General features: G+C 49.0%; 1 protein-coding gene across 2 annotated transcripts in view; it reads left to right on the top strand.

The window, feature by feature from the left end:
* The window catches only part of SNX29 (sorting nexin 29), a gene marked incomplete at its 3' end in the record, with an annotated part of 442,960 nt that overhangs the window by 162,073 nt on the left and 255,904 nt on the right, over positions 1-24,983 (top strand). For both annotated transcript variants that reach the window (XM_080703361.1, XM_080703360.1), the window contains exon 13: positions 22,446-22,528. In XM_080703361.1, the coding sequence (XP_080559487.1) occupies positions 22,446-22,528 (83 nt within the window). The remainder of the gene's footprint in view (positions 1-22,445; positions 22,529-24,983) is intronic.

Here is a 24,983-nt window from a genome sequence, read left to right as displayed (position 1 = left end):
ATCTCGGTTTTGTCTCTGTGGGGGCTGGCTGGGGGCTGGTGACTTAATGGAGTCCCCGCGGTGGAGTGGAGTTGGGCCGATCGCTAGCGTGCTCGTGTGTGGTAGCGGTGATGGGGCTTTGTGGCTCCATTTTAATCCAGATGTGAACGGGCTCCTTCGCCTGTCCTGGTGTGCGTACTGCCTGGCAGGGCTCCACCAAGTCCTAACCGAGCCTCGGAAGCAGACCTTGCTGACCGAACTCTCTCACATGCCCAGGGCTTCCCTCAGATCCTGGTGTAGAGTAGATGCCCAATGACTTTTGTTTTCTGAACAAGTTTATCTCGATGGTTTATAATAGTTTATTTGGGTAGTTTCCAATAGTTATAATTTGGATCGTTTATAATGTTTGGATAGTCTATTACATAGCTTATAATTTAGCCGTGAAAAGTGTACAGTTCAGAGCTTTTAATGTAGTAACAGTGCTCGAGTAAGTTTCTGTTTCAAGTGTCCTTTTAAGTGAATGTATTCTTCTTTTAATTAGACTTTATTAAATTTTTTTTTATTGGGCTGGGCATGGTGTTTAATGCCTCTAATCCCAGGACTTGGGAGGCTGAGACAGGAGGATCACAGGTGTGAGGGCAACTTCAGCAGCGTAGTGAGATCCTATAAACATTAAAAGGTAAGAAGGCTGGGGGCGTAGCTCGGAGGTGGGAGGCCCTGGGTCCAGTCCTCAGTAACCCCTCATTTGTTTATGGCTCATTGTACATGATAGTGAGGTTCAGAGCGATGCACTCGTAGGCACGTGCGCCGTGTGCGGTCTGTTCCCTTCCCCATACCTCCCCTCCCTCCTTCCTTCCTCCATCCCCAGATATACTCTTCTGATCTCCTCATCTTCATGACTTCCCTTCCTTCCTTCTCCCTCTCTCCTCTCCCTCCCTCCCTCCCTCCTTCCTTCTCTCCCTCCTTCTCTTCCTCCCTCCCTTCCTCCCTCCCTGTCTCTCCTTCTCTCCCATACTAGAGATTGAACCCAGGGATGTTCTACCTCTGAGCTAAACTCCAGCCCCATTTTTAGAAACAGGGCCTCACCAAGTAGCTGAGGCTGGCTGAGAGCCTGTGATCCTCCTGTCCCAGCCTCCCAGGTACTAGGATTGCAGATGTGTGCCACGGTGCCAGCAGACGTCCTCTGAACAAAGAGTTCTTTGGCTGGTGCATCCTATGTGTAAAACATTGGTATGTCGAGACGTCGTGCTCAGTGCCTGCCGTCAGCAGGCTGCAGGGTTATAATTCTCTGCTCCCGTGGGGCTCACATCCTAGCCAGGAGGACACTCACTCAAGGCTGGGCAGTGTTTGGGCTTTCTCTCTCTCTCTCATCCAGCTTTTCTCTAGCTATTGCAGAGCGACCAGGTGATGACCCGGAACTCACTGTGTCGGAAGTGGCTGCTGTAAACCCTGTCATTTTAGTTCTCATTGACCAACATTCACTGGACGTGGGGGAGGGACCAAGGGCAGGAAGTGCCAGGCTGGAAGCTCGAGAGGATGGATGGCAGAGTCCTCTCAGGATGGGCATGTCCTGGTTGTGGGGCCTGGCAGCTGGTGCGGCAGGTTCTTCCGGTCTCTGTTAATCTATAGCGTCTTCTGGGAAGGACGCTGGAGTGAGGCGAGGCACGTAACCCCCCAGCAGTGGGGAGAGATGGGAGGCTTGAGTCGTGCTCACTGACAGTGGTGCTGGAGACAGCCACCGCCCGTGGTCCCTGGCACGCAGCCTTCGGTCAGGACAGCAGCCAGTTCTCCATGGGTTCTGTGAACCAGCCTGGCTTCCATCACCTGTTAAGTCAACCCAGGATGCAAAGTTCCAGTCCTCCCTGTGAAAAAGGTACCATGGTCCTGAAAACAACAGGGGGCCCCAGACAAACAGGAGGCTCCTTTAAAATAGGCTTTTTAAGCCGGGCATGGTGGTGCATGCCGATAATCCCAGGACTTGGGAGGCTGAGACTGGAAGATCACGGGTGTGAGGCCAGCCTCAGCAACTTGGCGAAAGCCTCAGCAACTTAGTGAGACCCTGTTTCAGAAAAATATAAAAAAAATTAAAAAGGGCTGGGGCGTAGCTCAGGGCTCAATCTATAGCATGAAAAACAGCCTTTTTATACCGGAGAGCAGGGATGAGTGACACAGGGCGGCCTCACCCGTGGCTGGAGCCCCCTCCTCACCACGTGCAGGCCGCGCTGTTGGCGGCAGCCGCTGGTCTCTGGACGCTGAAGTGGCCCCGGGTTGCCGGCAGGCTAGGAAGCACCGTGCAGCCGGCCTGGTGCTGTCTTTTCTTCGGCACTGGCATACCCATAACTCGGAGCGTATTTGGCTCGTTGGACACATGGACTTACCTCAAGTTCCTACTCTAATCATGTATTTTTCTTCAGAGAATGTTGTGCAAATATTATGGTAAAAAACAAATTAGTTATGCTGTATCCTAACTCTGTCCTCCCGTGCTTGCTGGCGATGCTCGTATGAGGGGAAAAGGGCATAAAATATAATGTAAAAGAGCCTCAGAGTGTAATATGAAAGAGGCTGAGTAAATGGCCCTGTGGTACTGAATTTGAATTGGAACTTTCTGTATGAAATCATGAAGTATCTTATTTAAAAAAAAATACAGCCGGGTGTGGTGGCGCACGTTTGTAATCCCAGCGCTTGGGAGGCTGAGACGGGAGGATCGCGCAGGTTCGAAGCCAGCCTCAGCTACTGAGTGAGGCTCTCAGCAACCTAGTGAGACCAATAAAAATAAAATAGTCCAAATAAAATATAAAATATAAAATAGTCCTGGCAGTGTATCCTGGAGGTAGAAAGCCCCTGGGTTCCATCCCCAGCACCACAAAAAATATATATATCTGCATGTATGTATACATATACCTACATACCACATTCTCACATATAGATATTCCAGTGCCTCAGAATGACAGTGATATGACTACTACTAGGGTATAGTTGCTCAGAACAGATACAGTTATTGCCAAGTGTTTACCCTATTTCCTTCCATTCTAGAAAAACACTCCTCCTGTGTCTTGATTATCTGAGCCTGTGGCCAATGCATACGCGGCTCCTTCCCTTTGAATCCTGGCCGAGGCTTCATCTACTAGACATGGGTTTAATACTCCCGACCAGCCCTCTGCCGTCTCGCTCGGGATGCTGGTTACCTTGAGCCTCCTCTGTGACCCGTTCTTCAGAGAGAGCTTATGTTCCCGAGGGCTCGCATGTTACTAGTTTATGTTCTTTCTACTTGGAAATCAGTTGTGTTACTGCCGGGCGAGGTGGGCACGCTTGTAATCCCCGCGCTTGGGAGGCGGAGACAGGAGGATTGCTAAGGTTTGGAGCCAGCCTCGCTGGCTTAAGAGACCCTGTTTCCAAATTAAAAAAAAATTATACATATATACATTTTATATATATATATATATTATTAGGTCTGGGAGTGTACATACATATATATATATACACATACATACATAATTATACATATATATATATATATATATATATATATATATATATAATTAGGTCTGGGAGTGTAGCTCGAAGGTAGAAGGGCTTCCAGGAACCCCAGTACCACCAAAAAAAATAAAAAAATAAATAAAAATAAAAATAAAATCAGTTTTGTGGCACTCCGATTTTTAGATCCCATTTTCTTAAGTATCTTAAATCTGCTACTACGTTTCCTCGCAGTCCTGCTGTCAAAGTGGGATGGTAATCTGATTTCCTTTCCTTGGGCAGGCACTTGCCCAGAGGAATTTCTCTCGTTCTCTAAAATTCAGTGTTTTCACCAGCTTCTAGCCCGCGTTAGGCACTCAGAGCCGCGTCCCCAGGCGCGTGGCCTTGTCACTTGCACCTCTCCGAGCGGGGCGTGTCCAGGGCCGCGTCAGCTCCTTTGGCGCTGCTCTCCCGGGCGTCCGTCTTCTGAACGCTGCGTTTAGTTGCCCGTCTTCGACAGTTTTCAGTTTCTCTCAAATCTTTTTATAAATCGCTTTCTTCATTTCCTTCTAGTTTTTTTTTTAAGCATGTTCTTTTCACCTAGGCTGTTCTTCATTTCTGACGTGTTTCTTTTAGTTTCCTGAGTGTTGTCACCTCGGCACTGAATTCCCTAATTGTTATGTCTGTCATTTATTCGTGTCTTGTCTTGCTTGTGCGTTGTCTTTTAGCTTGTTGTGAAATGGAGGGTTACAGTTGCATAGGTGTTTATGACCCGTCTCGGTCACCTGTAGATTCCTCATGGTCTTTTTCTCTCCCTGTACCTCCTCCTCCTCCCCCTCCTCCTCCCCCTCCTCCTCCCCCTCCTCCTTCTCCTCCCCCCCTCCTCCTCCTCTTCCTCCTTCTCCCTTCATCCTTCTTCCTTCTTTTTTGGTACCAGGGATTGAACCCAGGGACATTTCACCTCTGAGTACATCTCTAGCCCTATGTATTTATTTATTTATTTGTGTGCATGCATGGTACTAGGGACGGAACCCAAGGGCATTCTACCTCTGAGCTACACCCACAGCCTTATTTTTTGATTTTGAAACAGGATCTGATTAAGTTGCTCTGAGGCTGCCTCAAACCTGGGACCCTCCTGTCTCAGCCTTCCAAGTGCTGGGATCACAGGCGTGTACCACCGTGTTTGACATAGTATGGGGTCTTGCCTGGGGATTTCTCTGTTGTTTTTCTTTATCTAATGCCAGGAAACCAGACTTCGGGAGGGGAGTGGTGTGGTTGAGGAGCAGAACGCCCTGTTCCGTTGTTTTCCTGCCGTGTTCAGGGGCATGGCAACCTGCTTCCCCACGTCTCCTGGCTCTGCCCTCGCCCACTCTTGTGGGAGTCCCTCTGGCACTCCGGGGGCTGCACTCGGGCGGGCTTTATCACTATGGGGCTGGGCCCTGGAGGAGAGGCCTGCAGACCAGGGTTGGGAGTGAACGGAGGCCAGCCTGCGCAGCCCTCAGCCCTGGCTCCTGGTCCCCTTGAACTCCTTGGCCACTAGGAGAGGGAGCACATGCCCTGGTTTACTGTGGCTCTCGCTGGGGCCTGCAGGAGGGGTGGGGTTCTCGCCGCAGGCCTCTCCCTCTGCACAGATGCCGCGGGGGGCCTTGTAGCTATGGGTCTGTTCTCCTCGACTGCATTTTGGGGTGTGTGGGCCCTTGTCACCTGGCCTCGTTATAATGCTGTCCTTGGGCTTCTGGCTTCACTATCTAGTTCTTTTTTTAATGTGGGGATTTAGAGAGATTAAAAAATTACATTGCTGTCATTGCTGCCTTCCCAGAATCCCTTTCTAAATAGGCATTTTAATAACACTAATAAATCTCCCGTCAGTAATAATCCCACTGGACAAAGTGCGAAGGAAGGCAGCTGCGGGGGTGAAATCGCAGGCCCGCGGGCGCTGGTAATAGGCCAGTGGATTCCAGTGGATTCCAGCTCATTTTGCTTCAGCAAAGTGATTCCTGTGATAGCACCCAGCGACAGGCTCACTCGCAGCAGAGCCTCCCAGCGGGTGCTGCGGGTGGTTCAGGGGCGGAGACCGGCAGGACATCGGTGCCGGGATCTCCCCAGCCACCCACCCTAGTGTCCCTCCCTGCTCACCCTTGGTGAGACATGGGACATCGCAGTGAGCCTTGCGTAGGGGTCGATTTATTCATCAAACATTTTTTAGTTTTTAAAAAATTCTCTGGTGGCGTAGGCCTGTGATCCCAGTACTTGGGAGGCTGAGTCAGGAAGATCACAGGTTTGAGGCCAGCCTCAGCAACTCAGACTGTGTTTCAAAATTAAAAAAACAAAAGTGCTGGGGTGTGGTTCAGAGGCAGAATGCCCCTGGGCTCAATCCCTGGTACCCTCCTAAAACTTCTTTGACCTTTTCTCTTGAAAATTTCAAATCTGCGAGAAAGTACCAGACCTGCACAACAAGGTTGAGTCTAGTGCCCTTCGTCTTGACCTACTAGCTCTTTGTATTTTGCATATTTGGTCTTTATTTTCATTATTTTTAAATTTTTTCGCCGGGCGTGGTGGTGCACGCTTGTAATCCCCGCGCTTGGGAGGCAGAGACAGGAGGATCACGCAGGTTCGAAGCCAGCCACGTGTGCTGGCTTAGGAGACCCTGTTTCCAAATAAAAAAATATATAAAATAGGTCTGGGAGTGTAGCCCAGAGGAAGAAGGGCTTCTAGGAACCCCAGTACCACCAAAAAAAAAAAAATAAATAAAATAAATAAAATAAATTTTTTCTTATTTTTTGTGTGGCACTAGGGACTGAACCCCAGGGGTGTTCTACCACTGTGCTTCACTCCTGGCACTTTTAGTTTTGAATGAGAATCTTGCTAAGTTACCATGCACTGGCCACAAACCCATATTCTCCCCGTCTCGGCCTCCCAAGTACTGAGGTTACAGGCATGCACCACCACCACCAGCGCTTACTCTTTTTTTCAAAGTAAATAAACACAAACATCTAGGTATATAAAAACGTAGATATTTAAAAGCTTGAAGGTTGTTTCCCACATTACAGTTCTAAATCTGTCTGGAGTTATCTTCTCAGAACAAGGCTATTCTTCTCTATCACGATAACATTATTACTGTGCCAGAGTAAATTGACAATCATTCCCTAAGACCCACCGTGCAGTTCATATCCCCAACCTCCTCACTGCTCCTCGAGTGCCTTTTACTGTCGCCCCCAACCCAGTTCAGGACCTAAACAGCGCTGACCCAGCACCTTTGGCTGAGACGCCGCCAGACCTTCTCCCTCATTCTGTGCCCGGTGCTGTGCTGCGTGTTGGGGAGACTCCGATTAGGCAGGTCCAGATTCTTATTTTTAAAGAAATAATGGTTGACAAGCAGTGATGTGTGTGTGTGTGTGTGTGTGTGTGTGTTTGTGTGGTACTGGGGCTCCTGGAAACCCTTCTACTTCCGGGCTACACTCCCAGGCCTATTTTTATACTATTTTTAAAAAAAATTTGGAAACAGGGTCTCTTAAGCCAGCGCGGCTGGCTTCAAACCCGTGCGATCCAATCCTCCTGTCTCCGCCTCCCAAGCGCGGGGATTACAAGCGTGCGCCACCACGCCCGGCAGCAGTGATGTTTTAATCTTATTAAAGATTTGGGCTTTGTAGAACTTTGTGCGGGTAGCCTTGTTCCAAACAGGCTCCAGTTCACCTTCCAGCACTGGCCACCGATTCCCTCTGGGCCTTCTGCTCCCCGAGCCTGTGCAGTGCCCTGGCGCCCAGTGGGTCCCACTCATGTTGGGGCGCTGACCTGCAGAAAGCAGCTGGAGGCGCTTCTGGGCACTTCCTACTGGGAGTCTGGAGGCCAGAAAGCAGATGACATCTCTACTTAGACACGCCTAGCGTAGTTTCTTAATACTCTGTCCTCACTGGGCACGGTGGCACGGAGGCTGAGACAGGAGGATGGCAGGTTCAAGGCCAGCCTGGGCAACATAGTGAGACCTTGTCTCAGAAGAAACAGAAATAAAAACAGCTCAAGGTGTGGGTGGAATGGAATACGGCAGATAAAGGTCTTAATCAAGTGCTTAGAATTGTGACCTAATTTTACACCATGCCCTTGCCGCGGCCCTCAAGTCCCCGCCTATGGCTGCAGGTGATATTTGTCAGATTTTGGAATTCACGTGCAGTTGGGGTCTCAGGCTGGGATTGTGCCTACGGGGGCAAGTGGATCGTGGAGATACAGAAAGGAGACTAGGCGTGAGATGCAGGAGTGGGGTGGCCCTGGGGGCCTGGGAAGCTCTTGCTCTGACCAGAGGGTGGCGGCCCCCAGTGCGCCCCTCAGTCAGTCCTGGGGGCACTCAGGCCCCTCATGGTCTTGGCCTTTTCAAGAGAAACCTAGATTTTTTTCCTTTTCTTTTCTGCAGCACTGGGGATTGAATACCAGGGGCATTCTACCTCTGACCTATGCCCCCAGCCCTATTTTTATTTTGAAACAGGGTTTTTCTATTTACTGAGAGTCTTGCAAGTTGCTGAGGCTGGCCTCAAACCTGTGATCCTTCTATCTCAGCCTCCCAAGAACTGAATTACAGGTGTGTGCTACCATGCCCAGCAGAAACTTACATCTTTAAGGGGAATTTTTTTTTTTTTTTTTTTTTTTGGTGGTACTGGGATTCTTGGAAACCCTTCTACCTCTGGGCTACACTCCCAGACCTATTTTATATTTTTATTTGGAAACAGGGTCTCTTAAGCCAGCATATGGCTGGCTCCGAACCTGCGTGACCCTCCTGTCTCCACCTCCCAAGCGTGGGGATTATAAGCGTGGGCCACCACGCCCAGCTAAAGGGAATATTTTGATTTTTAGTGATTTGCACCTAATTGAAATAAACTCTCTATTTCTCTGTCTTTCTCTTGATCTGAGGGTCAACAAAACAAGTCTATAAGCCAGAGGGGCTGGTAGGTGTGGTTCCCCTGCTCCGGTACAAATCTGCTCTCCCAGCAGCATCTCTCTCTCTCTCTCTCTCTCTCTCTCTCTCTCTTTCTCTCTGTATCTCTCTCTGTATCTCTATCTCTATCTCTCTATCTCCCTCGCTCCTCTCTCCTCTCTCCTCCCCTCTTCCCTCTCCCTCTCCTTCTCCCTCTCTCTCCCTCTCCCTCTCCCTTTTCCTCTCTCTCTCCTCCCTCTCCCTCTCCCTCTCCTTCTCCCTCTCTCTCCCCCTCTCTCTCCCCCTCTCCCTCTCCCTCTCCCTCTCCTTCTCCCTCTCCCTCTCCCTTTTCCTCTCTCTCTCCTCCCTCTCTCTCTCCTCCCTCTCCCTCTCCCTCTCCTTCTCCCTCTCTCTCCCCCTCTCTCTCCCCCTCTCCCTCTCCTTCTCCCTCTCCCTCTCCCTCTCCCTCTCCTTCTCCCTCTCCCTCTCCTTCTCCCTCTCCCTCTCCCTCTCCTTCTCCTTCTCCCTCTCCCTCTCCCTCTTCCTCTCCCTCTCCCTCTCCCTCCATGCTGCTTGGCCTCCGATGCTGTATTTGTTGCTATCGTTTCATCCCCGCTTCATCCATCCTCCCCTGTTTTCTGCCTGTGGTCTCCAGAGGCTGAGATTTGATGAGACTGTTGTGACTTGTTCCGGAGCCCGACTGACTCTTCCACTTTGTACTCGGCTGCTGGCTGTCTTAACAAGAGCTGGCATCAGTAACAACCCGGACGCCACGCCTCCGCCTTGTGAGAAAGCAGCCCTTCTAGGCCTTTCCCCTTCTTCATGTGCAGGTTGTAAGATAATACAGCGATTTAAGTCCTGTCCTCGAAGGCCACTCCAAGTGTTTTCTAGGTTCTGTCTCAGGGATCCTGCTGGGGTCACTACAGAGCAGGCGGGGGAACTGCACCCCCAAGAACCACTGCAGTTATCAAAGTTAGAAGAGGAGTTGGGTCTTGTTATTCCCAGATACAATTGAATATGTATTATTCTGTATTTACATTTACCAAGCAGGTTTTTGGCTTTTCAGTGCCAATTATGAGCTCTTTAGTTAATCCTTTAAATGTTATAGTTTTTGGCCATTATCATAAATGCTTTCTTTTTGGGGGGTGGGTGTTGGGAACCTTTCTTTTATGAAGGTTTTTTTTTCAGTACTAGGGCTAGACCCAGGGGCATTCTACCTTTGAGCTCCACCCCATCCCTGTTTCTATTCTTTATTTTAAAACAGGGTCTCACTGAGTTGCAAAGGACCTCACTAAGTAGCTGAGGCTGTTTACAAACTGCAATCCTCCTGTCTCAGCCTCCCGAATGCTGGGATTACAAGCATGTGCCACCACGCCCGGCTTAAGGGGTTCTTTTTTAACTTAATTTTATTTTGACACAATCTTATCTTTGATCAAGAATTGCAAGGGTAGTAAATTAACTCATAAATCCTTTATCCTGACTCATTAGTTGTTAGCATTTTGCCATGTTTAAAGTATTTTATGTATCTACTCATGTAAATTTTTTCTGATAAAAATTTTTTCATATATATTTTTTTACTCATCATTACCCAAGTGTATCTTTTTCTAAAATAAAAATATGTTTTGCCAGGTGTGGTGGCGCACGCTTGTCATCCCTGCGCTTGGGAGGCAGAGACAGGAGGATCGCGCAGGTTCGAAGCCAGCCGTGCGCTGGCTTAGGAGACCCTGTTTCCAAATGAAAATGTAAAAATAGGTCTGGGAGTGTAGCTCGGAGGTAGAAGGGTTTCCAGGAACCCCAGTACCACCAAAAAAAACCCCACAAAAATATATTCTTACATGACTCTAATGTGATCTTAAAATGCAAGAAATTGAATGTTGGTGCAGTATGGTATGTAATATAGTCATATTCATATTTCACCAGTTGGGCCGATTAAGCCTTTTTATGGCTGTGGGCCGTTCTTGGTCCAGGGTCAGGCATTGCCGGGAAGCATCCATCTCTTGAATCTCCTATAACCTGGAATACTTCCACAGCTTTTGTCTTTCATGACCTTGACTTTTTTGTGTGTTCTTTCAGCAAGTTGGTAGATGTCTCACTCGGCATTCCCACTAGTATAATGCAAAACAACTGAGGACACAACTTAGAGGAAGTAAGATTCACTTGCTCACAATTTTTGGAAATTTTGGATTCAGTCCATGTGAGGCTGGGTCTGCAGAGCTCAGGGCATGGTGGTAGGAAGCAAGGAAGCAGAGACAGGGAGAGGGCGAGGGCTCTGCTCTTATGTCATGGAGGCCGGAAGCCAGAGAGCAAGCAGGCAAGCAAGGAGATTCAAAGACAAAAGCAGTCCCTGAGGCCACACCCAGGGACCCACCTTCTCTATCCACACCCCGCCCTAGGTTACCACCCAGTAATCCATTACAGTGGATTTACCCACTGTAATGGATTACACGTCTCATGACCTAATCATATCAACACCAGTACCTGAGCTCTCCAGGGGACAGTCTACGTCTAACCACAACAGTAGAACGTCCCTCAGTTTGCACTTGTTAGCCATTTCCTCATGAGTCAATCCAGGGTATGTGTTTTTGACAGGATCTCAAGGGTTTTGGATTCATTTCCTCTCCTAATAAAAGGACACCCATTACCATGCCTACTTCTGTTCTTGCAGATGGCAAAGCTTAGTGCCAAGAGGTCAAACTCAAGAGTAAACTTCGCATTTGGTGGCCCCAGACAGGCTCTGGATAGCAGATGTGTTTTGTTTGCCACTAGAGATGTTTTAAAAAATGGCAAGTCTGTGACACTGATGCTGTCTGGGGAAACCCAGCCTTGCAGTCACTCCTGAGGGCTCTGCAGAAATGTCCACACAAGCGGTGCTCTGGAGCCCGGCACTGAGTCGGGAGGCCCCTGTGGACATGCATGGGCCCTGTGCTGCTCACTCACAGGCCAGGCTGCCCCGTGCCTGCTCCCTGCCTACTGCAGTCCGCAGGGTCGCCCGCCTGGCCCTGGTGCCAGCTTCTGCCCTGTGTTCTTCTTGGGGCCCAGTAGGAATGAGCTTGCTGTGGCATAGTGGCTCTCCCTCTCTGTCTCTGACTCTGTCTCTGTCTCTGTCTGTCTGTCTCTGTCTCTCTCCTCTCTCTTTTTTTCCTGGTACTGGAAATTGACTTCAGTGGTATTCTATCCCCAAGTTTATTGAATTTTAAAACAGGATCTCACTAGGTTGCTGAGAATCTTACTATATTGCTGAGGCTGTCCTCAAGCCTGCAATCCTCCTACCTGAGCCTCTCAAGTACTGGGATTACAGGTATGTACCACCACACCTAGCCCTGTTTCCTTTTTAAAAAGGGAGTCTACTCCGGTATACCTTCTGTTTTCAGCTTTCCTGAAACTTTTCTGTTTGACTCAGTCCTATCCAAAGTGAACTGTCACGTGAGGCTCCTTAGAGTGTCTGGAACCCGCTCTCAAGGAGGCCTAGTTCAGTGAGAGGCTCCTTCAGCGTCCATCACCTTGGGGTATGCTGTATCCCTGGCAGGACCTGGACTGGGAAATCAGACAAGCCTTTTCTGAAGAGGTGAGGTGGAATCAGCTCAGGGAAGAGGACCCAGTATCTGATGCCTGACCTGGAAATACTTCCAGGGAATGCTTTGAGAGTGATCCCAAGCTCTTCCCCAGCCCTTGCTCCCTAGGAGGAGACAGACCTCCTTGGTCTGCAGCGTATTAACAGTGGGACCCGACTTGGGGTTTCTGAGTGATGATGATAATAAATAACAGCAACACCAGTACTCTGTGTGTGTAGGCTCTGTAAGTGCGCATCTCCATGCTCGTCCACGGTTACCCCAGGTCTCTCTGTCCTTCCTGGAGCAGATACCTCGTCGTCTCATTTTGCAAGTGACAAACAGGCTCAGAGAGGGTAAGGCTCGTGTGCAAGGTCTCACAAGCAGAGTGAGCATTGGTGTCGGGCCTGAGTCAAAGCAAACACTTCCTAGTGACCCAAAGGATCGACGTGAGCAGCTTTTGATAAGCACACGCCCTGAGAAGTGACTTCTGGGAGCGCGAGTGAGTGAAATGACAGTCGTTCCTGATTCCAGTGATTGAGCTGGGAACCCTGTGGTTTTGCTGTTGTGCTCAGGATATTTTGAGTGCATGTCATCTGCAATTAATTACCTTCATGAGTTGCTGGAGGTTTTTGGGCTCTTTCCCTGGCTCTGATGTGAGACGTAGGGGCCGGCGTGCCAATCTGAGAGGAATTTACCAGGTGGCTAATGATAGGGGCTTATCAAAGAAATAGGGAGATGATGGGAGCAGGGGAGGAGACACTAAAAACCAAAGCTTTTTACAGCCTCCCTTCTCCACAAGCTGGCAGAGATGAGATGCTACACAGCTCAAGCCAGAGAATAGCCCAGGAGGAATTTGGGTTTCCTGAAATTTAAGTCCTCTGGCAGCCCTCCAACCCTGTTGTCTTCTATTGATTGATTGGTTGATTGCAGTACTGGGGATTATTGAGCCCAGGGGACATTCTACCTCTGAGCTACACCCCCAGCCCTATTTTTTTTTTATTCTTTATTTTAAAACAGGGTCTCACTAAGTTGTGGAAGGCTTCACTAAGTAGCTCATGTTGGCCCCGACATTGTGATCCTCCTGTCTCAGCCTCCCAAGTACTGGGATTACAAGCATGTGCCACTGTACCTGGCTGAACCCTGTCTTATTTGAGAATATTCCTGGGAAGAAAGGAAAAGTCCTCAGACTTCCTATGCAGGGGCAGGCACCTCTGTTTTCTGGATAGTGGTGAGAGAAGGATTATTATTCTTATTTGGGTCTTTGTTGCCCTCGTGGTATGGCGGGAGGGTGCCGGGTAGTGAGGGGCTGCTGGGCTCATGTAGAACCCAGAAGTGTCCTGCAGCCTGGTTAAAGAAGAGACTCCAGAGCTGGGGTGGTGGTATAGTCTGTAATCCTAGTACTCAGAAAGCTGAGACAGAAAGATCTCAGGTTTGAGGCCTGTTTAAAAAATAAATAAATAAATAAAACCGGGCTCAGGTATAGCTCAGAGGTAGACTACCCTGGGTCCCATCCCCATCACCCCCTTACCCATTACCCCCAAAGCAGAAGAGGTCTGCTTTGGTAATAGATGTTTCCTCTGATTTCTGCCGGTGGACCACCTCTGGAAGGATAGGGTGGGCTTTGGAGTTGCTGAGATACCAGTCCCTGGGGAACCTTGGCCAGTCAGTAGCCATCTCGGCCTCTGGTCAAGTGCAGGCAGAGGCGGTACAGTCAGCCCTGTGTGTTCTGGATGGATGCATCTGGGAGGCCCTAACGGGTGTGCCCGAGCTGGACATGGGCACACTTGTTTTCTCATCACTGTTGCCCCCAAAAAAGATGGGCTCCAGGTCCTGCCTTGAGAAATATGTCATTACTCTGAGGGGCCTGGGAATTTGTTTTTTACTTTTCACACCCTCACTCCTGAATATATTAGTGTGTTTCTTACTAGTAAAACATTCTCCTTTGCATCAGTAGAGTAACAGTCAGTGTTAGAAAACCAACATTGACCCGTGTCTACCATCTGACGCTTCCATCGTGTTCATTTGGTACCAGGTGTCCCCGTGACGTCCCGTCCTGCCACAGGATGGAGACCAGAGCCATTCATCGCATGCAGCTGTCTTGTCTCTTCAGACCGGCACTGCTTCCCTCTCCCTCCTTGGCCTCACGACGCTGACATTTTGGATGCGTGCAGCACATTTGTTGTGTGTGCCGAATGCCCTTGCGTTTGGCTTCCCGGTGGTGTTTGCTCAGGCCTAGATTGGTCTACGCATCTTGGGAGGAGTGGCGGGGGGGGGGCGCTTCCCAGCAGGTGGTGCGTGGCTCCACCCCTGATGACATTAACTTCCACCTTCTGATTAAGGCGCTGTCTGTCATTCTTGACTGTGAAGTTCCTCTTTTCCTTTTGCAAAAAAGTATTTTATGGGAGGTTTGGAGGCATACATGTCCTGTTATTCATCAAACTTTCCATTTATTAGTCTGTGGCTTTATGCATTTGTTTTATTCAGTCCTTGGTGATTGAGTTCTATCACCATTTTGATGCCCGTGGTTTCAGATCTGCCCAGCGAGAACCTTGCCGTGTCCTTCTGAAACATCCTCCTGAATTCCCAGCGACCCCTTTAGTTCCAGTCCACACCAGTGGCGTCCCATTTTCTTACTTTGCATATTTGTTATTCCTTCTCCAACAGCCAGAGACTTGGCTCCAGTCGCCAGTTATCTGGTCGACCCGCCTTTCAGTAACTCGTCCCCAGTGGTTCTGAACTGAATTGTTGTGGAAGGGAAGCGCAGGGCTGTGAAGAGGTCTGCTTCGGGAACAGACTTCTCCTCTGATTTCTGCCTGTGGACCACCTCTGGAGGGATAGGGTGGGCTTTGGAGTTGCTGAGATACCAATCCCTGGGGAAGCTGGGCCATCTCGGCCTCTGTTTCCTCACTGGTCAAGTGCAGGCAGAGGCGGTACAGTCAGCCCTGTGTCCTGGGAGGATGCACCTGGGAGGCCCTAACGGTGTGCCCGAGCGGAGCATGTGCACACTTGTTTTCTCATCACCATTCCCTAAACAATAGTATAAAATCTATTTATACATCTACGTTGTATTGGGTACTACGTCATTCTAAGGTGACTTAAAAAGTCGATGGAGGATGTGCGTAGGCTAAATACAGACACTACTCTATTTTTTACAAGGAGCATCCGTGACTTTGGATCCTGTGGGTCCTGTGGCCAGTGTCTTGTGGATGCTGAGGGACACTGTACTTTATGGCTGTGAGGGACGTGTAGGGATCTCTCAGGCACATCCACCTTTCTCAAGCATCTCCCGGTCCAGGAGGGGGGAGGAGCCCCGGGCAGGGGTGTTGAAGTGTTGGGCTGGAGCAGAGGTCTGTGTAGAATATGGGGGGCTGAAGAGGGAGCTGTCACCATGCCCTTGTGGCAGCAGGAGGACTTCAGAGAAAAGAGAACCTTTGAGAAGACCTTGGTGTTTGTTCACCGGGGCTGAGGAGCAGACCTATCAGGTTCGCCTCTGCCAACACAGGACAGAAGGAGCCTGGGTGGTGTGGGCAATGGGGGGCCGTGATGGGCCAAACCCCGGGGTGGGTGTAAGGGGCTGTGTTAGCTGGCACTGCTGTGCTGCCCTGGGGGGTGGGAGATGGGGCGAGCCTGGAGAGGGCTCTGTGGGGTGGGGTGTGGGAGCCTGGGCAGGCTCCCCAAGATGGCTCTCTGTTAATGTTCATTTGTGATGAGGCGTCCTTCCAGGACACAAATACCAGTAGGTAGTACTTGCCACCTACTCTCCTACCTTGATCTTGGCTGACAAGCTTTTATGCCCCAGCCCTCTTATGTTGGTTTATTACATTCCAAGGGTAGCATAGAGCCCTCTCTCCCTTCTTCCCTCCCTTAGTTCAAGAGATAGAACCCAGGGGCATTGCACTCCAAGCTACACCCCAGCCCTTTTTAAAATTTTCAAACAAGGTCTCCCTAAACTGCTGAGGCTGGCCTCGAACCTGCCATCCTCCTGTCTCAGCCTTCCAAGTACTGGGATTTTAGGTGTGTGCCAGCAGGCCTGGCAGGGACTCCTGTATTCTGACTCTGTAGTCACACTGCCCAGGTGTGAATCCCAGCTTGGCCACAGCTGGCTTGTGATTTGCTTCCTGGCAGGTATTGAAAAAAACTTGCCCACCCTCTCCTACCGTGTTGTCATGGTTAGGGTCGCAGGAGGATGTGAGCACGGTTTTCCATAAAGAACAAGAAAGAATATGTTGCGTAGCAGCAGGCTTGGAAGCTTATAACGCCTTGAGAGGTGCTGGGGTTGGAGCTGGGATTAGAGGAGACTAAGCGGGATGTACAGAGTGCAGGAGAAATGGGCTTTTAGCGTTCGCAGCAAGCATTATGTTGCGCAGGGCCCTTGACCTTGAGGTCTTTAGTGGCTGGCTGTAAACGCCGCAAAGCCAGGCGACCTACGCCGCACGTCCTGCCCCTCTCCGATGCCTGCTTTGTGGCAGTCCCTGGCTTTGGGCAGCCTGGCCACTTAGTCAGGTTCTGCTGGCATTGGGTGTGGCTCCAGGTGATGCCTACTTGGTACCCAGGCCTTGGCACCTGCCCTTTGTCTGATGAGGGGAAGCCAAATTCCTGTAGGTGTGTCTTATTGTGATGTTTTGATGCTGGTGAATTACCAACCGCACTTAACGGGTTCGTTAGTTTTGTTTGGGGTAATTATCCTTTGAGTGGTGCTGTCTGGGGTTGCTGGTTGTTTATTCTGACATTGGGGCAGACATAATTGCTTTGACTTCCAAACGTTAATTATTACAGTCATTGGAAGCTGCCTGAGAGGTGCTTGCCACCTACTCAATGATTTGCTTTCTTTCCTGCTGCTTTGAAAGGAAGCTGCAGGGTGGCCAGCAGGCATGTTTGGGGCTGGGAGCGGGAGCTGGCGAGGTTTCCTGGAATCCTCCAGACATCTCGGCAGGCTTCACTCCATCTCCAGAGAGATGGCTCCGCCCTCCAGTCCTGGCCTCTCAGTTCTCACCTGGATGACCGCAGTGGCTGCCTTCTGGTCTGCTGGCTTCTGCTTCCACCCCGCTCTGCGTTTCTCCCACACCATATGTGTGTTGCCAGCTTCACACCTTCGCCGGCTGCCCTTCTTGTTAAGAACAGCACCCACGCTCCTTGCCCTGGCTGCAGCGGCCTTCATGACTCACGCCCCCTGCAGGTGCCCCGCTTCCCTGGGAGGCGCAGGCTGGCCTGGGAGCTTTTCCTCGCACTTTCCCTCGCCCAAGCTGGCGGCGCACTTGATTTTGTACAGTATGACTCGTTACTTGAATCCATTTGTTCCCTGGCTGGTTGGAGCCCCTCCCTTTGTGACTGTCGCCTCCATGAAGGTCAGGACCTGTTTGTCTTATTTCTGGCCCATTGCTGTCAACTGAACAGTCAATACCAGGAATGGGGTAGAAGGGACCCACTGTGTGGACCTCAGCCATCGTCCTGGGGCTTGCCTGTACTCACAGGATTTCCAAGGCCTTCCATTTTTAGAAACGATTTAATGAATTGATCAATACCTTTGACTCACCAGGTATAAAGTACAAAGGCATTTTTATCTGGTAATCATAACAGATCCATGTAGTCATAAGAATGATGGATTTCATATGGTTTTACTCTACAAATTAAAGTCTTATTAGCTAGTTGCAAGTTAGTTGTCCAGAGTCTTGGAATTATTATTTTTGGGGCTAGTGGCATGCCAAGTTTTTAAAAAGATACCTTTTGGGAGCCAGATATGGTGGTACACACTAGTAATCCTAGTACTTGGGAGGCTAAGGAGGATCACAGGTTCAAGTGTAGCCTCAGCAAGTAGAGACTCTCATCAACCTAGCAAGGCCCTGTTTCAAAATATAAATAAAAATAACATAGGACTAAGGGTGTGTCTTGGAGGTAGAATGCTCTTAGATTCAATCCCAATAACACACACACACACACACACACACACACACACACACACACACACACAGGCAACCTTTTGGGTCGAGGGGCCAAGAACTCTCTAGTTTGCCTCCATTCCTGGATTTCATACCCATTTTTGTTCTACTCATTGGCATACCTGTCTGACTGCTGTGGTCATTGCAATCTGTATTCCATCTTCAGAAACATATAGCCAGCGCTGGGCATGGTGGCGCACGCTTGTAATTCCAGCGCTTGGGAGGCTGAGACAGGAGGATCGCACAGGTTCAAAGCCAACCTCAGCTACTTACTTAGTGAGGCTCTCAGCAACTTAGTAAGACCCTGTTTCCAAATAAAGTATAAAACTGTCTGAGAGGCCGGGTGTGGTGGTGCACGCTTATAATCCCTGTGCTTGGAACGCAGAGACAGGAGGATTGGGCAGGTTCAAAGCCAGCTGCGCTGGCTTAAGAGACCCTGTTTCCAAATAAAAAAGTATAAAATAGGTCTGGGAGTATAGCCCGGAGGTAGAAGGGTTTCCCAGTACCAGCACCAGAAAAAAAAAAAAAGAAAAAGAAAAAAGAGAAACATATAGCTGGTGGTAGTGGCACATACCTGTAATCCTAGTACTTGGGAGGTGAGACAGGAGGATCACAGGTTTGAGGGCAGCCTTGGCAACTTAGTAAGACCCTCATCAACTTAATGAGGTCATGTTTTATTTTTTTAATTTATTTTTTTAAATTTTTAAATTTTTAATTTTTTTTTGCAGGTCTGGGGATGGAACCCAGGGGCATTCAACCTCCGAGCTACACCCCTTGCCCTATTTTTATTATTTATTTTGAAACTGGGTCTCACTGAGTTGCAAAGGGCCTCACTAAGTAGCTGAAGTTGGCTTTGAACCTGCGTGATCCTCCTGTCTTAGCCTCCCAAGCGTGGGGATTACAAGCTTGCGCCACCATGCCCGTCGAGGTCATGTTTTTAAAAAAAAGAGCTGGGGGCATAGCTCAGAGGTAGCATGCCTCTGGGTTCAATCTTTAGTACCAAACCAAGCAAAAATGACATATAAAAGCAAAGGTTTATTATAAACATCAGTTACAATACTAGTATTGGTCAAATTATACGCATATATTATGCTTGAATTGATTTCCTGGCTGTGATATTGTCCTATAATTATATGAAGTACAGCCATTGGGGGAAACGGGACCAAGGGTCTATGTGGCCTGTTGTTACTATCTTTGCAACTTCCAGTGAATCTATAATTATTTCATAAAATAATTAGAAAGCAATGGCGGTGCATGCTTATAATCCTAGTACTCGGGAGGCTGAGACAGGAGGATCCAGGTTGGTGGCCAGCCTCAGCTACTTAGTGAGGCCCTCTGCAACTCAGTGAGACCCTGTTTCAAAATAAAGAATAAAAAATAGCCAGGTGTGGTGACGCACACTTATAATCCCAGTACTTGGGAGGCTGAGACAGGAGAATCATAAGTTCATGGTGAGCCTCAGCGAAAAGCCCTTTACAACTCAGTGAGACCCTGTTTCAAAATAAAAAATAAAAAATAGGAGTGGGGGTGTAGCTCAGAGGTAGAGTGCCCCTGGGTTCTATCCCCAGAACCACACACACACACACACACACACACACACACACACTCTTAGAAAGCAGAAAGGGCCGGGTCCTTTCTAGACATCAGAAGCCAGCAGGGCCTCTGGGAGCAGTTAGTACACTGGCCAGGCCTTTTTTTTATTTAGAAAGGACTTCAGTGGCTCCAGAGACCGGATGATGTTAATTTCCTGCAAAGGCAAACAAGGTCGCTCATTGGTACAAAGTTGGCTGGGTGAGGTTATAGCTCCCAACGCTATCTGTCCAGTGGTTTGGTATGCTTGCCACCGCTTCTCGTCATTTTGATGGAAATCAGATTTATATTAAAAATCTGAGTATTGTATTAGGTGTGATTTTTAGATATGGTCTTAACACACTATTAAAGGATTGATTCAGATCAGAAGAGAAGCAGCGGTCTGAGTGCTGGCCACAGAACTGAAGTTGAATAAAGAAGCTGAGGGTCAGCTGTGTGTCGGGAGTGCGTGCGCCGAGACCCGGCCTGGTCGATGCATGCACCTGCCAGCTAGTCCGAGTGGAGCCTGCCCCTTGTGTCTCTCGGAAGATGTCTTTTGATGAACAGTTGTTAAAGTTGCAGCACGCAGAAATGTGCTCAGATTGTGTTCTTTCTTTAGTATGGGAAAGAACACGACGTGTGACTTGATCATTTGTGACGGGAGTTCACGCAGGTGGCCACTGGGAGCAGGTGGGGATGGTGCTGAGGTTCTGGTTAACGGAGCCGAGGAAACATCCTGGACAATCCTATACGCCGGGGCCGGGGTGGGGAGGGGGGAATTTTCCTCTCCAACACACCTTTCAGATCTGGTTAGCTGTTTCATTTCACACATTCAGTATTTGTATAACAGAGAGAGAAAGGGCAGATACCTTGGAAACATCCATGACCGGCTGTCTCGGGTGAGGGGACAGTGAAGGGCCCTTTGCATTTTCTTTTCTCTAAAGCTTCTGAGATGGATGTGGGGTTCTCCGTGGTACCTAAGTAGATGACAGCTTCTGCCTTTGATCCTGCTAGTCTCTCTGCCCAAATATAGGGCAGAGAAGCAAAATACAAAGAGAGCACAGTCTTTGGAGGCCTCATTGTGCTCTGGTGCATTTCAGACAGAAGTGCAGAGCCAATCCCAAGTCCTGCAGCCAAGTAAATGTGTGGCAGTGCTACGCCAAGGAATGGCATTTCCATCCACAGACTGAGCTAGCAGCGTACTGTGCTGAATTGTTATGTGGGACAGCTCAGCTGCAGAACAGCTCATAATGGGATCCGTGTACAAGTCAACTCTGCAGGGGTGGATTGGGTGTGTAGCGGTCACGAGCGTGGCAGAACCCGACATGCGCACACCAGGTTCTTACCATTGCCAACCCCAGGGAAGGGTGGGTGGAGCAGTGAACAAGGTCAAAAAGACTTCAAACAAAAATCTCAAAGCAGTGCGAAAGATGTCTCATCTATGAAAAATTCTATTTAGAGTGTATTTGTGCACCTAGGGAGAAGTATGATAGGATGGATATAAAAATGTTAATGGGTTTATTTCGAGGTGTTATTGGGTTTTCAGCTAATTTTTATCTTCCTTCCTAAATGTGTTCTGATTGTTTAAGTGTTTTGCAATGAACTTTTTTATTTTTATGATCATGGAAGAAACCTAGTCCTGAGGTCTTTCCATTGTGAGGAAAGAAAAAATATTCTACCATGTTTAAAGGCCCTCAAGACCAGGGGTGGGAGTGGAGGGCAGAGGCAGAGAATGTGGGAGAGGCGCCTCCCTGTGAGAGACTGAGCTGTAAAGAAGCAGGGAATGGCTCTTGTGGGACTTGGGGGCAGAGACCTGGGCTTGGATCTTGGCAGTGCATCTTACTGGTGACCATGGGCAGAAGCCTCATCTGCCCAGCTCCTCTCCTGTCAGATGGGGCTCATGCTGCTTGCACATGTGATTCATTGAAATGATATGGTAAGAAGCCGGGCATGGTGCACGCTTGTCATCCCAGCATTCGGGAGGCTGAGACAGGAGGATCGGGGTTCACAACAGCCTCAGCTACTTAGTGAGGCCCTTTGCAACTCAGTGAGACCCTGTTTCAAAATAAAGAATAAAAAATTGGGCTGGGGGTGTAGCTCGGAGGTAGAATGCCCCTGGGTTCCATCCCTAGTACCATAATGATAATAATAATAATAATAATAATAATAATAATATGGCCAACACATGGAACTTTTCTCCCCTGATCATCATTGTTGTCTGCAGCCAGTGTACCCGAGAAGTGGAGTCAGAATGTAGAGTTTTCTTGTAGCCTGGGTTCTATGTCCCATAGTATAATCTTTGTGTGTGTGTATGTGTATGGTACTGGGGATTGAACCCAGGGGAATTCTGCCTCTGAAATACACCCCAGTCCTATTTTATTTCAAAACAGGGTCTCACTAAGTTGCGGAGGGACTCACCAAGTTGCTGAGGCTGGCAGTGAACCTGTGATCCTTCTGTCTCAGCCTCCCAAGTACTAGGATTCCAGGTGTGCACCACCACACCCAGCTTCCATTATAAAATGTTATGTAGGGGTGGGTATGGATTTGGTCGGCTGCTTCTCTCTCTTATGTCTTGGTTTCCTCATCTATCAAATGATGTATAAACACTTGACATGAGTCTTTGAAGATGGTGTTTAACACACGTAGTAGTTAGTAGAAATACTAAGAATAGTCCCCAGGATGAATGTACAGTGCTTAGTGCGTGCTTCTGTAAACGGGGTGCCTGATGCGACATAGGCTTTTGACACGTGGGTAGCTTCAACTAGCCCAAGCCCAGTATGTGTCGGCATTCTGAATATGTGGGCATTGGGCCAGTTAGTGCTTACCTCTGTCCAGAAAGTTCTTGAAGCATTCCACACACATGCCTTTGGTAATATGAACTTTTCCAGTGATGATCTCAGAAACACGAGAATAGGTTACTACTTATAAGATGTATATTGTGTGTTTTTCTTTTTTATATTGTGTGTTTTCCTTACACAGACCCCCTTACCTTGCTTTGGGTCTAAACTGTCAGTTTTTTAAAATGTATTTTTAAAAATATTCTTGTATCTGCAGAGAAAATGAGGTGCTCAAAGTCCAGCTGAAGAAGTATGTAGGAGCTGTCCAGATGCTGAAGAGAGAAGGTCCAACCGCTGAAGGTGAGGGGCTCCGGGCCAGGGCGGGGAGGGGCCGAGCGCTGCCTGGCACACAGAACTCACTCAGCAGATGATGCCATGTTCAGATGAATGAGGAAAGTGGTACCAGTAAAGATTCTGGAAAAGAAATTGATGGAAAACCCTGCTATGTGTTCTCTAAAAACTAATAGGAAACTTGCTACGTTGTTAGCAATAGTCACATCCATCGGTATTTAGGAAGTTTTACGTCTAGAGTCTTGGGATTCTCGCAGGGTATTGAGCTGTGGTATGAGTAAGTCACACCAGGTCCGAGGTGTAAGCAACAGAATGCCAAAATGGCAGAGAATCCAAAACTCTGGACTTTGGTTGACCAGTTTCAACCCCAGCTCTGGTTAAGTTTCTTCTCCTTTTTTAAAATATGTTTTTATTGGTACATTTTAACTATACATTACGATGAGATTCGGAGTGATAGGATCGTCCGTGCACACAGCACTTGGCGTGTTTCCTTCTGGACCCCAGGCCACTCACTCCCCTTCCCCCGGTGCCATTGAGATTGGCACTGGTAACTTTGTGTCTGTACCTAGCATTATTCGGGGTGTTCCCCTCATTAAGTCCCCCACCTCAGCCTTCTTCCCCTAGCCCCCTCCATCCCTCCGCTGGGCTCTCTCCTCCTCTGTCTGATGCCCCTTGTCCCCAGGAGCTCTCTAGCTTCCACCCATGAGAGAAAACATGGCCGCTCACTCTCTGAGACCTGCTAATCTTACTTGGCCCAGTATTCTTGAGTTCCATCCATTTTTCTGCAAATGGCAACGTTTTGTTCTTCTTTATGGCTGAGCGAGATTCCATTGTGTGTATCTACCACAGTTTTGTAATCTGTTCATCTGTTGTTGGACCCCTCGGCTGGCTCCATAATTTGGCTTGTAAATTGTACTGCTGTTAACAGGAATATGCATATATCCCTATAATGATCAGGCTTGCATTCCTTTGGAAGGATACTCAGGAGTGGTAGAGCCAGGTCATCAGGTGGTTCCACTCCCAGTCTTCTGAGAAGCCTCTACACCGGTCTGAATCTCTCTCCAGCTGTTTCCGCATCTGTAAAATGGGCTAGTTGACCACACCTACCTGGTGACTCAGTCTGTGTAGACGTCTTAGCTGAATAAGTTTTAGCTATTATTATTGTTGGTATTATTAACTAGAAATAGAAGCAAACAGAAAATTGGTCACGTGGCAGAGATCTCAGTCCACATGTGGCGCCCTGTGTGTACCTTCCACGGATCTCCTAGAAGGGTTCTCAGGCTGGCCTGAAGGAAGGATCTTGAATGCCGGCTGGGGGGGCTTGCAGCTCTCAACCAACCAGCGCAACAGAATCTTCTTAAAAGTGGTAAGCTCTTGGAGGGAGTGTGGGCATCTAGCCAGGAGGTCTTGGGAGTCAGCAAGACTGTTTACCTGTCTGCACAGGAAAGTGTCACACCCATGTCACGAGGTCTTTGTGGCTTACTGGAAACAGTGAGCGCAGGGTTTCCAGCCACGGTGGGTGCCTGGTGTTATTTTTCTACGCGTTGGAGACAGGATTGGAATCTGGACGCTACGGCTTGCGTAGTAATGGCATAACGCCCCGGATGTTCCTTGAGGCTCGTGCGTCTCTTCTGACCTCAGCGTGGTCGGGACCAGCGTGTTGGTGATGACGCTTTTTGATAGTGTGCCTCGCTCCATTCTCGTGTGGTTCGTAACCGTGACAGCCTGGGGGTTATCGGTGCAGCACTAATCACACTTTCTCTGTGGGCTCGTTGCCCTTTTCATACAGAAAATTAACCCTGGAAAGAAAAAAGCAGTGCTGGGCTTGCTTTTGATTGAAAAACCTCCATGGTAGGAAATGCATTTCTTTATCAGAGGGTTTTTGGAGTGAGTCTGCCCGAATGGGCACACGGAGGCCACCGTGCACAGGGTGGTTTCTTACGGCTGCTGAAGTTGCATTTCCCCAGGTGCAGCCCGAGCCAGAGCCGGATATGAGCCTTTACAGGATTCAGCGTGATGGCCCTTCTGTGGATCAGAGTGGAGACCACAGCCTGTTCCACGGCTCCCGCAGCAGCAGCCCCTCACTGGGGCTTCCTGTGTGATTTAAGGCCGTGCTGCGGTAGCTATAAACCGTCCTTTGGTGCAAGATTTCCATGAAAACCCTCACCTGCGGAACGTGCCGGATGCCCTACTTTTGCTTACTGAGTCCTGCAATTCACTGCTCTCACGTCACAGATGACACCACACAGCAGCCTTCTGGAAGGGCAGCCCTTCCCCTGGGACCGGTCACTCCACGTCGCACACCTGTAGTGAACTATCACATCGTGCCCCTCAAATGTGCATCGCTATTATGCATCAAATTTAAAAGGAGTTGAAAAGGACCCGGGCGTGGCGGCGCACACTTGTAATCCCAGTACTTGGGAGGCTGAAACAGGAGGATCACAGGTTCAGGGCCAGCCTCAGC

Source organism: Muscardinus avellanarius, assembly GCF_963383645.1.
Source record: "Muscardinus avellanarius genome assembly, chromosome: 10".
Lineage (NCBI taxonomy): Eukaryota > Metazoa > Chordata > Mammalia > Rodentia > Gliridae > Muscardinus > Muscardinus avellanarius.
The sequence above is the reverse complement of the archived record's forward strand: the minus strand, read 5'-3'. Positions and strand labels throughout refer to the sequence as shown.